The sequence below is a fragment of the Mastigoproctus giganteus genome, chromosome 1, assembly GCF_048544385.1.
Source record: "Mastigoproctus giganteus isolate SK-2022 chromosome 1, ASM4854438v1, whole genome shotgun sequence".
NCBI lineage: Eukaryota > Metazoa > Arthropoda > Arachnida > Uropygi > Thelyphonidae > Mastigoproctus > Mastigoproctus giganteus.
The window spans coordinates 259,060,840-259,074,744 of NC_143575.1; the positions used below are offsets into that span (position 1 = coordinate 259,060,840).

At 39.5% G+C, this 13,905-nt stretch overlaps 1 protein-coding gene across 4 annotated transcripts in view; it reads left to right on the plus strand.

Moving 5' to 3' along the window:
* The window catches only part of LOC150091832 (uncharacterized), a 256,523-nt gene that overhangs the window by 22,932 nt on the left and 219,686 nt on the right, over nucleotides 1–13,905 (plus strand). For all 4 annotated transcript variants that reach the window (XM_090377195.1, XM_090377203.1, XM_090377219.1 and 1 more), the window contains exons 6-7: nucleotides 7,018–7,193; nucleotides 11,757–11,885. In XM_090377195.1, coding sequence (XP_090233321.1) covers nucleotides 7,018–7,193; nucleotides 11,757–11,885 — 305 coding nt within the window. The remainder of the gene's footprint in view (nucleotides 1–7,017; nucleotides 7,194–11,756; nucleotides 11,886–13,905) is intronic.

Below are 13,905 nucleotides of genomic sequence, written 5' to 3' on the forward strand. Positions count from 1 at the left end.
ATGTATTTGGGTTTAAGTTACTTAAACTTTTTTTTTTAAATTTATATATTTATTTCATTATAAAAAAGGTGTATGTACGGTATCTTTTTAATTTTGCAGTGATCTATAATTGATGTTTATTTTGTACTGCTATATAAAGAATAAAATGATTATATATATAATTTGTAGCAGAGAGAGAATCGGATCTAACAGGCAGATAATTGAGTAGGGGTGCCACAAAATAAAATGAATTACTTAGGGGTGCCGTTATTAAAAAAAAAGGTTGAAAACAACTGCTCTATGCTGTCAAATCTTCAGCTTGATTTTCATTCTTGAAAATCAAGTCAAGTCATTTCTGTCTGGAAAAATAAGGGGATGGGGGATGATTGTCATGTTGGATTCCAAAAACTGCGCCACTGAAAGAGGTGTGTAGGCGGACGTGTTATTATGATGAAGAACCCAGTTCTTTGTGTGGCACTTCTCTGGACGTTTCTTCCTGATGGCTTCCCTTAACCACCTCAGGACATTGCAGTAGAACTGTGCTTTGACTCTTGCGACATTTTCCGGGGTTGTGCTTGATGGTGGATGCCCAGAGCGATTGTTGTCATCAACCAACATTCGACCGTTTTTAAAATGGTTAAACCAGCAGTAGGTCTGTGTCCGGCCTAAAGCATTGTCACCAAAAGCTTGTTTCAACTTCTTACGGGTTTCTGTTGCTGTATCGTTAAGAGGGAAACAAAACTTGATGCAAGCACGTTGCTCTCTTGCATCAGCCATCACAAACTGTGCAAAACACACCACCAAAGAAGTAAGTGTAAGTGTTTTTAGGGTCAAGCGGCACCAGGGGTTAACTCCCATCTCCGTGTAGTTTACGTTGTGGTGTATTACAGTACACTGTAAATGCCAGAGATTTAAAAGTGTATGGATCTTGGATCGTGTAATGTTGTGTACCGTTGTTCTTCTGGCCATTTAGCCGCTGGACCCCTGTTAGGATCCAACGTTGCCCCACTTACACCCTGTGGAGGCAGGCCAGGAACTCCGTAGACTTAGTTTACTCTGGCAGGTCCTGCCGCTTAGTTTCTTGAGATTTCGGCGGCTAGGACCAAAAAAAAAAAAAAAACAACTTTGGGTGGCATATTCCAATGGTCATCAAGAAAATAAAATAAAGTGATTTTTATTATTTGCGTTGACGTGGGGGTATTATTGCTTTAATTTTTTAGGCCGAATGCTGGGCGTATGGCGGTTTTGATGTATTAATTTTGATGTAAGGTGTAAGGTGTAAGGTGTATTTAGTGTCAGACGGCACCAGGGGTTTCCCCCATCTCCGTGTTGCTTTCATTGTGGGTGTACCAGTTCACTGGGAAATGCCAGAGATTTAAAAGTGTGTGGGCTTTGTATCTGTGTGATGTCGTGTACCGTTGTTCATCTGGTCGTTTAGCCGCTGGACCCCTGCTGAGGCCCAACGTTGCCCCACCTTCGCCCCGTGGAGGCAGACCAGGAACCCAGTAGTTTTAGTTTCACTCTGGCAGGTCCTACCACCTAATTTCCTGAGATTTCAGAGGCTAGGACCTTAAAAAAAAAAAAAAAAAAAAAAACGCGCGCGCTCTTTTATATGCACGTATGTACAGACAGAGACATATATCCATCATCGTCGGTTTGATGATCGTTAGGTGAGGGGGATAATGCTTGCATAATAAAGGCCGAAAGAATGGGCGAACGGGAATTTTGACATAATTACGTTTTTGTGTGTGGGACATTCACTAGCATAAAGATAGAGTGGGTGGGAGACTGAAGGCTGGGGGGGTTAAGGCAGAAATATGGGGATGATAGAGTAGGCAACCCCAGAAGTCAGTGAGGCATGCCCATGCCTCACCAGGAGAAAGTAGGGGCGCCGGGGGGACCGTCCCACCACCGGCGCAGGGGAGGGGGTGGAAAGGCACCAGGCAAGGGAGCCCGGTGAGCTGAAGAACAGATGTTCTTTGGTTATAATGGTAGTGGGTTGTGGGCTGCGGCCATTTGGTTTCTCCTCGTGGGACTTTCGCTAGCGTGAAGATAGAGGGGGGGACGCAGAAGACTGGGGGGAAGGCAGAAGTATGGAGCCAATAGAGAAGGCGGCCCCAGTTTCAGTGGGGCATGGGCATGCCCCACTGAAACTGGGGCCGTCCCCTCCTCCCGGGGAGTTAGGAATTATAGGTGAAGAGGGCTAGAGGACCTCTTTAGGTCTCCAATATGACCTTTGTCTCACGTCTGTTTCTCTTCATTGTCACTTATGGGGCAAGCCGCATCCTTGTGTTCCTCTTTCTTTGGTTCAGCATCCTTCTCTGAATGTGTGATAGCCTTTTTTTTAAAAATTTTTTTTTTATTTCCCTATTGTTATCTTAAACGGGTGGCGTTCCGTTCTCAACTTTGGGTGGCATATTCCAATGGTCATCAATCATTGGTTGATATCCCCGTCCTTAGTTTCTCGTATTCCTTGGTGTCCATATTTGGTTTCATTACTCCTGTTGGCCTTGGTGGATGGCTATTTGTAATTTTCTTCTGGCGAAGACGTCCTGGGCAAAGCAACTAAAGGCCGCAAATTCTTCTGGTGTGTCCAGGAGATGGTGTTCCTGGGTGTTAGGGATGTATTTAATTCTTGTGATCATTTGACATCTGATGTCTTCGTATATTTCACACTGATGCATAACGTGATGCCATGTTTCTAGTTCGCCGCAGAGACAGTGTGATTCTTCGATTATGCCCAAGGCATTTAATTTGTCCTTGAAAGGCCCGTGGCCGGTGAGTAGAAAAGTAGTGTTTAGGCCTGGGTACAGCCATGCACGAGCCTTGGGATACAGCCATGCACGAGCCTTGGGATACAGCTTGGTTACTTGGGGAATGAATTTTTTTGTTATTGCTCCTTTTTCCATGTCTGTCCATCTTCTCTGCCAAATTTATACAAGGTGGTCCACTATTTTTTGTTTCTCGTTTTTCCTGTTATTGGTGATGTCAATGGTAAGACCGTTGTAGGTGGTTTGGGTTCCTTTGGCTAGTAGATACATAAGTCCGCAGCAGGTTACCTCTAAATCCAAGGGTAGGGTCCCCGCAAGGACCTGTAGGGCACTCGTACTAACCGTGTTTCATGCTCTTGTTATTGTTAATAATATGTTGCGTTGGATCGTGTCCAGTATCCTTTTATTCACTGCTGTTCCTGCTTTCTTGTACCATATGGGAGATCCATATGTTATTATCGGGATGAAGATGGCTTTATAATACAGGGACAGGGTTCTCCTGCTTAGCCCCCAGTCCCTGCATGTAACTCTGGCAATGAGCGCCGTGTATTTTCGCAGTTTTTCTTTTAGATAGATTAGGTGCAGTTTAAATGATAAATTCTGATCGATGATCAGTCGTCCCAGATATTTAATTTGCGTTGACAGTTTGATTGTTTGTCCTGCCAGCTTGATTTGTGGTGGTCTTCTAAGGTTTAACCTCCCTCTCAGTAGTACTAAGTCCGTCTTCGTTGGTGAGATTGTTAAGGTGTGTAGTTTTGCCCAGTCCTGCAAGGTTTCAAGGGCTTGGTTTGCAAACATTTCAAGGTTCTGTCTGGAATCCGCCGCGACCGTCAGTACGAGGTCGTCTGCAAAGGCCTGGGCCTCCACCTCCCCAGGTCCATGGTGAGGAACTTGTCAAACACTATGGTCCACAGGAGTGGCCCCAGAACAGATCCTTGAGGGTAGCCCCTGTGGACCAGCCAGGTCAACTTCTTGTAGGGCGTTATTACTTGGATGTTTCTGTCCGAGAGATAAATTTTGATGCTCCTGTACAAATTGCTTGGTGTTCTCGCTGCCCTGAGCCTGCAAAGGACGCTTGGCCACCAGAGGGTGTTGAATGCCCCAGCAAAGTTGACAGGTATGAACAGGAAATATTTCTTGGTATACTGCATGGCTTTGGTGATTAGGTCTTGGACGGCATCTATGGTCGAAGATCCCGATTTGAAGCCGTATTGCTTGGGTGAATTCAGGTTTGCCTCATTATAGTGGTTGTGGATCCTTTTATGTAAGAACTGAGCATAACTATTCAATGACTCTATCCAGCCCGATGCCACGTGGCACACTGGTCCACAAAGGATGCATGCAGTGTTACCTAGTGCCACAAGTCCATAGTAGATAAGTTCCCCCGCAACATTCAAATTTTGGTAACATTTGGGTAGCACCTTGTATAGCAATGTGTGATATGTGCACAGTACAGACAAGAGAGAGTAGAAAAGCATATACAGAGATAAAAGCTGTAATATAGAATTGTAAATTTAATTTGTTGAGTTCAGAGCAGTCTTTATTTAGATTTATTTGAATCTGCAGTGTTCCTTTGTGTTCTGCATTTACAGCCATGAACTTCTGGGGTAATTGTATGAGTTAAATGAAAACTTTGATTAATGTTTATTAGTGCAAAATACTTAAATCAAAATACTCATAGAGATATGAACTGAAGAATACACATGTATTCTTTAGATCATATCTCTGTGAATAGAAGTTAATAAAGTTTGCAAGAAAAATGGATATTTCTGCTGAAGTTCTGAAATCAGTGATGACAGGTGTAACTAATTTCTGATATCTATATTTAGCAAAATCTAAAGTTATGATTATTAAAAAACTTAGAATATAGTAGTAGTAGTAGCGGTGTCAAGGCCTCAGCACCTGAGTGGTCAGGAGCAGGACTGCAGTAGTACACTTTGAGTAGACTGGGACTCAAGCCCCTGACTGCTAAATACTGTTGATCTGCCAACTCACACTGGACCAGCATAGCAGATTATGGTCCATTTCCCTCAATGTTGAGGAGGCTTCCATCCGGCAGTGGATTGATATTGACTGCAGTTTTTAGTATTAGTGGCCACCGTAGTTTTAAGAAGTCAGAAAAATAGTTGGTACTAAAAGTGTAAACCTTTGTAAACCTTTTACCATAAGTATAATCTGTTTATGTAAATTTGTTAAGTATAATTCAGTTTCTATCTTTTCCTTTTTGTGCAAAAATATCTTATTTAAAATTTATTTAGTTTCCTATAAACCAAGAGCAACCAGGCTCAATATGTCCTATGTTTAAATCGCAATTAATAATCTGCATGCAGATTAAATGAAAGAAATAGAGGTAACTCTTATCTTCTATACATTCAAATAATTTTCCTCCTAATGATATAACAATATGATATACGTAACAGAAGCGTGGTCACATGCTATGTTTATCTAACATGACCATGCAGTACCATTCTTGATTTCCACATGTAACATATTTATTTAAATAAACTAAATGCAACAAGGCATAATATTTTAAGAGTTTAAGATTCTGTATCTATACAGGGTGTCTCAAAAATACACGGCATAACTTCAGGAATGAGTTCCTCATATGTAGACAAAAAAAAATATTTTATATCAACATAGTTCCGGAAATGCTTGGTTCCCGAGTTATTAACCAGAATGTCTTATCTCCCGCAGGTGATTTCCTTCATCACAAGGTACTGACAGAATCTGGTGGTTTTCCATTCTGACCATGTACTCAAATCAGGAGCAAGCGGATATGCACTTTATGTATGGTTTGGCGGACAGCAATGCTCAGGAGGCTCGTCATTTGTACAATGAAAGGTTCCCAGAACGAAGATGTCCAGACAGGAAACATTTGAAGGTATCCATCGCCACCTTTGTGAACATGGGACCTTTACACCTTGTGCTGCCAACAGAGGACGACCAAGATCTATGACTCCTGAAGTAGAGGAGGAGATTTTGGATGTTGTGCATGCCACTCCTGGAATCAGCACACGCAGAATAGCAATACAACTGGCTGTTCAATGTTCGACTATTTGGAGAGTGTTGCGAGAACACCAACTGTATCCTTACCATCTGCAACAGGTACAGGCCTTGTCACCAGCAGATTACCCTGCGCTAGTAATGTTCTGCCAGTGGTATTCAGGCAGAAGGTGGACATTTTGAACAATTACTATAAGGTGATGTGAACAGTTAAGTGTCATAGACAGATCTTCAAAACTCAGAAACCAAGCATTTCTGGAACTATGTTGATATAAAATATTTTTATTGTCTACATACGAGGAACTCATTCCTGAAGTTATGCCATGTATTTTTGAGACACCCTGTATAATATGTCATACACCATAGACAACTCTTAAAGAAAAACTACGAACGTTGTGTAAAAGGCACCTACCGATGAAAAGCCAACTAGCTTTGAAAAGGTGCCCACCAAGAATAAGTGACAATGGTCTTCTCTGTGAAGCATTACTTATTCAATGTAGTGCAATACATGGTAACTCATTGTGAAGGATGAGCACAATATGAGATACAGATGAAATGATGCCTTTCACACTATGATCATAGGTTTTCTTTAAGAGTTGTCTATGGTGTATCTACACCGATATTATATAGATATAGTAACGTATTTATGTATTCATAGCTGAGGAAGAGACACACACACACACACACACACACACACACACACACACACACACACACACACACACACACACACACACAGTCAATCTTTTGTAACTATTTTATTTTTTCAAAAGAAGCAAGCACAGTCCCCTAGTGATTATTAAAAATTCATTTAGGAAACCACAATTCACAATCACTGAGTCTTAGAATTTCAGGCCAGTGTATGTTTGGCATAACACATGATTTGATTATATTTTTATCTTTAAGTTTGTTTACAAGTTGAAAACACTTGTTGACTCTCACTGAATGCTTTAATTGAAATGTCATGTCACCTCTGTGATCCAAATCCTGTAATATATCATTTTAGATGTGGAGGTTGTTAATGGCCATTCCAAAGTTACAGGAGAAGATAAATATAAAAAAAGGAATATCTAGCATGTTAATTCAGTATTATCATTCGTTCATCTGAAATAACAGATTTACCATTTGAAAATGAACCACTGTGGATTTTTACACTTCTGATATAATTAGCTGAAGTTAATGATAATTAAAAATGCAATCAGTAATAATATAATACTTGAAAGTGATAATAGAAATTTAAAACTGAATGACTTTTTTTTAATAGGATTGCAGGCCCAAACACATCTACAGAATGGGCTATAGAAGGAAGACGATTGATTCCTCTTATGCCCAGATTGGTTCCTCAGACAGCTTTTACTGGTATAGCTAACAATGCTGCTAATGCACAGATCACTAAAAATTCAGCAATGCCACCTCCATACGTAACAGGAAATAAAGAAGGTAAGTTATTACATTAATATTTTATGAGAATAGAATAGTTTAAATTGAGATAGTATATATTATTTTATAGGTTGGATTATAATAACAGTAATTTAATTTCACTTATTACAATGATATACCAGTGAAGCAAATTGTACCAGCAAATTGTACCCACCGAAATATTCTCTGCATATACAATTTTATTTAAAAATTTTTAATATTTTAATTTATATATAACAAAAAGGCTGAACTTTCTTTCATTTAGCACTGTCAGGTAGAGAAATTCAAATAGAAAGTATTTTTACTGTGATTGAGATCAGTAACATTTCATATACCGTACAAGTAAGTTATTTGCAGTTTCTGCTTTTGCACTAAAATTTATTTATGATGTGGGGAAGTGTTTTTGCATGATATGCTTCAAAGAATTTTTTTATTTTTATTTTTTTCAGCTGTATCTAATATAAAGTAAACCACAGAAGTAGGATGATGTGCAAAATCAGAAGTGGCACTATGGGAGTGGAGTGCATTACTGTTTTTTTTTTTTTTTTTTTTTGTATGATTATGATCCAAAAATCTAGAAAGTTTTAAGATCCAGCAAGGATCAGATCTCATGGTTGCCAGATTTTTGAGATAATGAATAATTCCTTTTGCATCATAGAAAACTTCCAGCATGCCTTACTCTTCCTTCTGTGCCATTAAAACTGTTTTGGACAAAGTGAAAACTTGTTCTTCCAAACTGAAGACTGATACTTGTTCTTGGATTTATATAAAAATGCCTGACTTTCATCTTTGTACACAATTCTGTTCAGAAATATAGTTACCATTGTCCTCTACAATAAAATCACAGATTTTTATTCATGTCTCCTTTTAGTCATCTGTTAATTCATATGGAACAATTGCTGACAAACATAATACACGTTCGAATCATCCTTGAAAATAGTATGTTGCAACCTGACAGAAATTACACCACTATTTTCAAAACACCTTTTGTAATCTTCCCATTCATAGGTCTTCACTAAATGTTTTACATCAACATATACTGCTATAATTGTTGGTACAAACAGTGCAAACACATGTTGACCTTTTTGTATTGATACAACAGAAAATCGTGGCTTTCTGTCTGACTCTGTACTGTTTATGTATACAGTAAAACTTGTTAATCTGAAGAGATCAAAATATGTCCATTTCAATTTAAACAGGTTCAAAGTATCCGTACAAGGTTAGAACATGTTGGTATTAATTAATCACGAGAATTTTTTAGTCCAATACTCTTATTAACACTGTGCAGAATTTTCATAATACTCATTTAAAATATTATTAATGAATATAATAATAATTATAAATATTAATGGCAGTATGCTACTGCAACCGATCTAAAAAGTTGAGCAGATGAGCTGAGAAATGGCAATTGAAGTTTAACATTGATAAATGCAAAGTACTGCATATGGGTAGCAGTGAGTGGTGCTACACTCAGGGTAGTGAAAAATGAGAAAGACCTGGGAGTAATTGTGCAGTGAGATATGAAGTTCTCTAAGTAATGCAGACAGGCTACCAGGACAGCTCATGGGGTTTTGTCAATGATATACAGGAATTTTGCTAGCAGGGATTATCCCATTGTAGTGGAGGTGATTATTCCCATTGTATAAGACAATGGTCAGGCCACATCTTGAATACTGTATACAGGTCTGGAGGCCTCGTTTTAGGAAGGATGTAGAGCTGTTGGAACAGGTGTAGAGAAGGGTAACGATCTTGGTGAATGGAACAAAAGGGTGCTCTTACCGAGAAAGGCTTCAGTTCTGCAAATTGCAGTGTCTGGAAACTAGGCACCTGCAAGGTGATTTGATTGAGGTGTTTAAGGCTTTCAATGGATTGAGCAAGCTCAATGCTGATGGGATTCTTCTTCTTGCTCAGACCACACACACATGAGGGGTCAATAAATTCAAATTGAGGAAGGACGGTCGCAGAATAGATGTGCGGAAGTTTGCCTTTGGCCAATGGGTGGTTGATTGTTGGAACAAACTTCCATATGTTGTAGTGGAAGTTCATAGTTTATATGCAACAAGGCAATGCAACACAGTAATTAATTCATGAAAAAGACATTGCCGCACAGGAATTAACTCAGGAGTACAATTTTTAAAACAAATGGAGAAATACCATCAGGACCTATTGCTCCTGCTGGAAAACCAGGGGAGGCATTAGGTAAAATATAGTAAGAGGATTACTTACCACATTCAATACAAGAGTAAGAGAAAAGAAAGATTTTAATATTTAGTCAACTATATCTCTTTATCTCTATAAAGTTCGGTGAAACACAAGCAGTTGCTCTTGATATAGGCGCCTCCGTAGCCAGGTGGGCAGGAGCAACAGTGCATAGCACACGCTCCTTGATTAGACCGGGGTTCAAGCCCGTCACCACCAAATACGGAGGATGCGGAAAGGTCAGGGAATGACCACTGCATATCCCGGAGCAATATGGCCTTAGTTGCTGATGCTCCAAAAAAAAAAAAAAAAAAATGACAAGACAGTAATTAGTGGCAAACATTTATTTGACATAATATTAACAATGGAGTACGAGATGGATGCATTTCATGATGTTACAACAGATGCTCGAAGGTTCCACCATGAGACGCGATGCATGCGTGACACCAACACACCATGGATTGGCAGACACGGTCGAACACACCTGGAGTTTCTTTGACAGTGGCAGCAGCGCAGACGAGTCTCGCCACAAGATCCATTTCCGTCTCCACAGGCGATTCATACATGATAGATTTGAGGCCCCCCCCCCAGAAAGAAATCAAGGCTCGATAAATCAGATTCAAATGGTCACGAACACCTTCCATAATGGGCAGGTGCCCCATCATGTTGAAACCAAATGTTGCATCTCACATTTGCCGGAACATCGTCGAGTAACCCTGGTAGAACTTGTTCAAGAAAGATTCGATATTTAGCGGGTTCATGTAGGATGGTAACAGGTATGGGCCGACTAAGCAGTCACCGACCACACCTGCCCACACATTTATTGCGAAGCGATGTTGTGCGGGATGTTACGACAACCCGCACACCGTGTGGGTTGTTGTAAGCCCACACATGAGCATTGTGCTGATTGAATAAGCCTTTCCGGGTGAAATAAGCCTCATCCGTGACCAAAACATAGGCTGGAAAATTCAAGTCTTGAACACTTTCTTGATATATAGGATATATAGGAATTTTGCTAGCAGGGACAGGGAGGTGATTATTCTGTTATACAAGGCAATGGTCAGGCCACACCTGGAGTACTGTGCACAGTTCTGGAGGCCTCATTTTAGGAAGGATGTAGAGTTGCTAGAACGAGTACAAAGAAGGGCAACAAGATTGGTGAGGGGAACGAAGGGGGTGCTCTTACGAAGAAAGGCTGAAGTTCTGTATATTGCAGTGCTTGGGAAGTAGGCACTTGCGAGGTGATCTGATTGAGGTGAATAAGGCCTTGAATGGGTTGAGCAAGCTGAATGCTGATGGGATTCTTCCTCTTGCTCAGATTAAGAACCTGAAGGGGCACAGATTCAAATTGAGGAAAGACAGTTGTAGAATAAATGTGCGGAGATTTGCCTTTAGTCAGCAGGTAGTTGATTGGTGGTACAGACTTCCATCTTTTGTTGTGGAAGTTGATAGCCTAAATAAGTTTAAGGCTGAGTTGGATAGGCATTTGGAACGAATGGAGGGGTGAAATAGGAGGGGTTTTTTTTGGCTGTTGCTGCATTTTTGCATCGTATATTTCTGCTAATGCTAAAGTCCTCACCCTTTTCTTTGACTACCTAAAATTCTTTGTATACTTCTCATTTTTATGATTTTGGTTTTCTTACATGCTGTCAGTTCCTGCCTTTTTATATCTTTAATGTTGTTTGAATCCTTGGTGAGAACCAGGTCCAGGAATTTAAACTCCTTTGTATCCTCTCTTAAATGATGGAATAAATGAGTCATCCCCTCTGATTGAAAAACTGTCTTGCTCAGTATATTGCCAGTTTATGATTTCCAGTCTATCAGAAGTAAGTTAAAGTTATCCATAATGGGGCAGTCATAAATTCCTGCTCATTTGAATTGCTAACAAGATTTTATCTTGACTTCTCAGTCATTTTGACTATGATACTCCCTCATAATCACCTTTTCTTTACACCCTAGTCATCCAACGCTGCTTAGACACTGACTAGATTGTTCCCAGAGTCTTGTTCTGACCGCTATCCTGTACACACTATTGATCATACTTTCATTATAATGAAAGTATGATCAATATCTCTATCTCAGATGATACCATTAACTCTATGATGTGAAATTTGAAGAAGCTCAGATTTGTTCATTTTGTTAAATTTAGTATTTTATTGCTCTTAACCATTTTGATATATTCCTTGTAACTACTTAAAGAAGTTTTACTGTGTAACCTCTGAACTGGTGATTTTAGTGCTGTTTTGTTATCCACAAGCTCTTAAGAAAGGAGCAAGTGTAACCTTGGTCCATTCCATTAATTTGTAATTTAATTTTTAATAATATCATGCATAGTTTTCTTATTAAAGATTATATGATTTAGTTTATTGTGATAACCTTTTTCAGCATCTCCGTCATCATCATGTACACCGGTAACTGCAACTATTACAACTACTGTTGCTGCCACAACACAGGGAAGTCCTTCAACTCAGACTTCGCCTTCAACGCAGCCAGTAAGGACTGTGCAGTCTCTAGGTAAGGAAATATGTCTTCAATAATAATAATTTCATTTTCAAAGGGAGGGGTTAGACTGTAAGAGAATGAGATATTTCTTGGGCTCTATTAACTGGGGAGACTACAGGTGTGGATACAAATATACGGATGACTCACTTCTGTGAAATGAGATGAATTTCTAGGATAAAGGAAAATCACTCTCTCCTAATTCTCTAATAGGGCATTTATAGTAGAAAATAGGTTGACCAGAGCCAATGTCCGTGTTGGGAATATGCCTTAATCTTTGCCAGTGGCTTTAGGCACATAGATAGCAGTTGACCAGCATGACTTCTCGGTACAGCAGAGGTGATTCTATAAGTTTTACAGGCACTACTAAATTGTGGAATGTTCTGACTCTTAAGGATTAAACCCTTTAGCTCTTAAAAGCTAAAGTAATTAATTTTTAATCCTTTTAGCTCTTAATTCCTGCTTTCTACAGCATCAGCTCTATTGCCTAAAGGCCAGAGGTACAAACAATGCATACCCAGGTCTCTCAAAATCTGTTTGGTATATGGAAATTTTCTTCATTATATGGAAACTATTTTCAAAAAATCCGCTATATGGAAGTTTATTAAAGAGGTCTGACTTATATATATGTATGTGTGTAATTTGATTGAGAGAATGAGAATAGGAATAAAGCTATCAAACAGGAATTGAAAATACAGAAAACACAGAAAGATATAGGAAAAATAAAAAGAAGTACGTAATGCTGAAAAACTTAGGATTTCAATGTCTTCATCAAGGGTCAACCATCTAAATCACAGGAAGGACAGCAAGAAGTAGGGCCACTGTTTCTGACATGAAATTTACATTAGCACTTAGTAGTGGCGGCTGCAAAGCAATTTGAATTTAGTGCTAACAGAAGTTAGGCCTAATGGTAGGGATAAGCACGAGTAAAGCATAAATATACACCGATGAGCCAAAACATTATGACCAGCGAGTTGTTATGCAAATCGAAGCAATTGCAGGTGAACTGTGGCACGGGCCTGGGACGGGACACTATAAAAAACACCTGATACTGAGCTCCGTTAATCAGTGTTACTCTTTTTCTACTGGTGGGAAAGGCAGCAGACTTAAGCGAGTTTGACAAAGGCCAAATTGTAATGGCCAGATGACTGGATCAGAGCATATCCAAAATGGCATGGCTGGTGGGATGCTCGCAGTCAGCCGTGGTTAGTACCTACCGAAAGTGCCCGAGGAGGGGGAACCCACGAACTGCCGGTGAGGTGGTGGACCAGCAGGGTGTTGAAATGGTTTTTTTTTTTTTTTTTTTTTTTTTGCTGATGCTATATAAGCTTGCTTTCTTGCATTATATGCCTCAACTAATGCTAATATAGACTATGGGAAATGTTCAAAGGATTTATCCTTAAAGCTACAAGTGTATTCGCACCTGTGGTCAAGTTCCATAAAAATAACATACCAAAATGGGTGGCGGGTGAGGTTAAGAGTTTAAATGAGCAAAAGAAACAATCATGAAACAGTTGCAGATACAAATCAGAATCACTAGATTCTGATTTGTATGAGAATATGTAACAAAGCCACTGATGAAGTAAGACAGGAAAATATGAAAAAGAAGAGTGTAAATCAAATAAGCCCCTTAACTGATTGCAGTGGAAAGTACATAGAAAGCTCAAAGCAAGCTTGAATCTTTGGGAAATTTTGAGGAGTCAGATATAAATGATTTCAGATAAGCATTTGTAAGAGAAGTTACTGAGATTAAAGGAGGGCAAGGCTTCAAGAGCTGATGGTATATATTCAGTTATAATTAAAAAGGTAGTACGTAAATGTATCATATTGCTGGTGTTAATGAGACTGCCTTTAGACTCTACAAAGATCCCTTGGGCTGAATTGCTAATGTCTGTCCAATATGCAAAGTCGGTGCTAAAGAGAAGTGGAATAACTATAGGCCAGAGTTTGATTTCTGTGGTATTAGAGCTCATGGTGTGTGCATGGTTAAGCATGCAATTCGGAACCATCTCAACAAGAATGGTATCTTGAATAG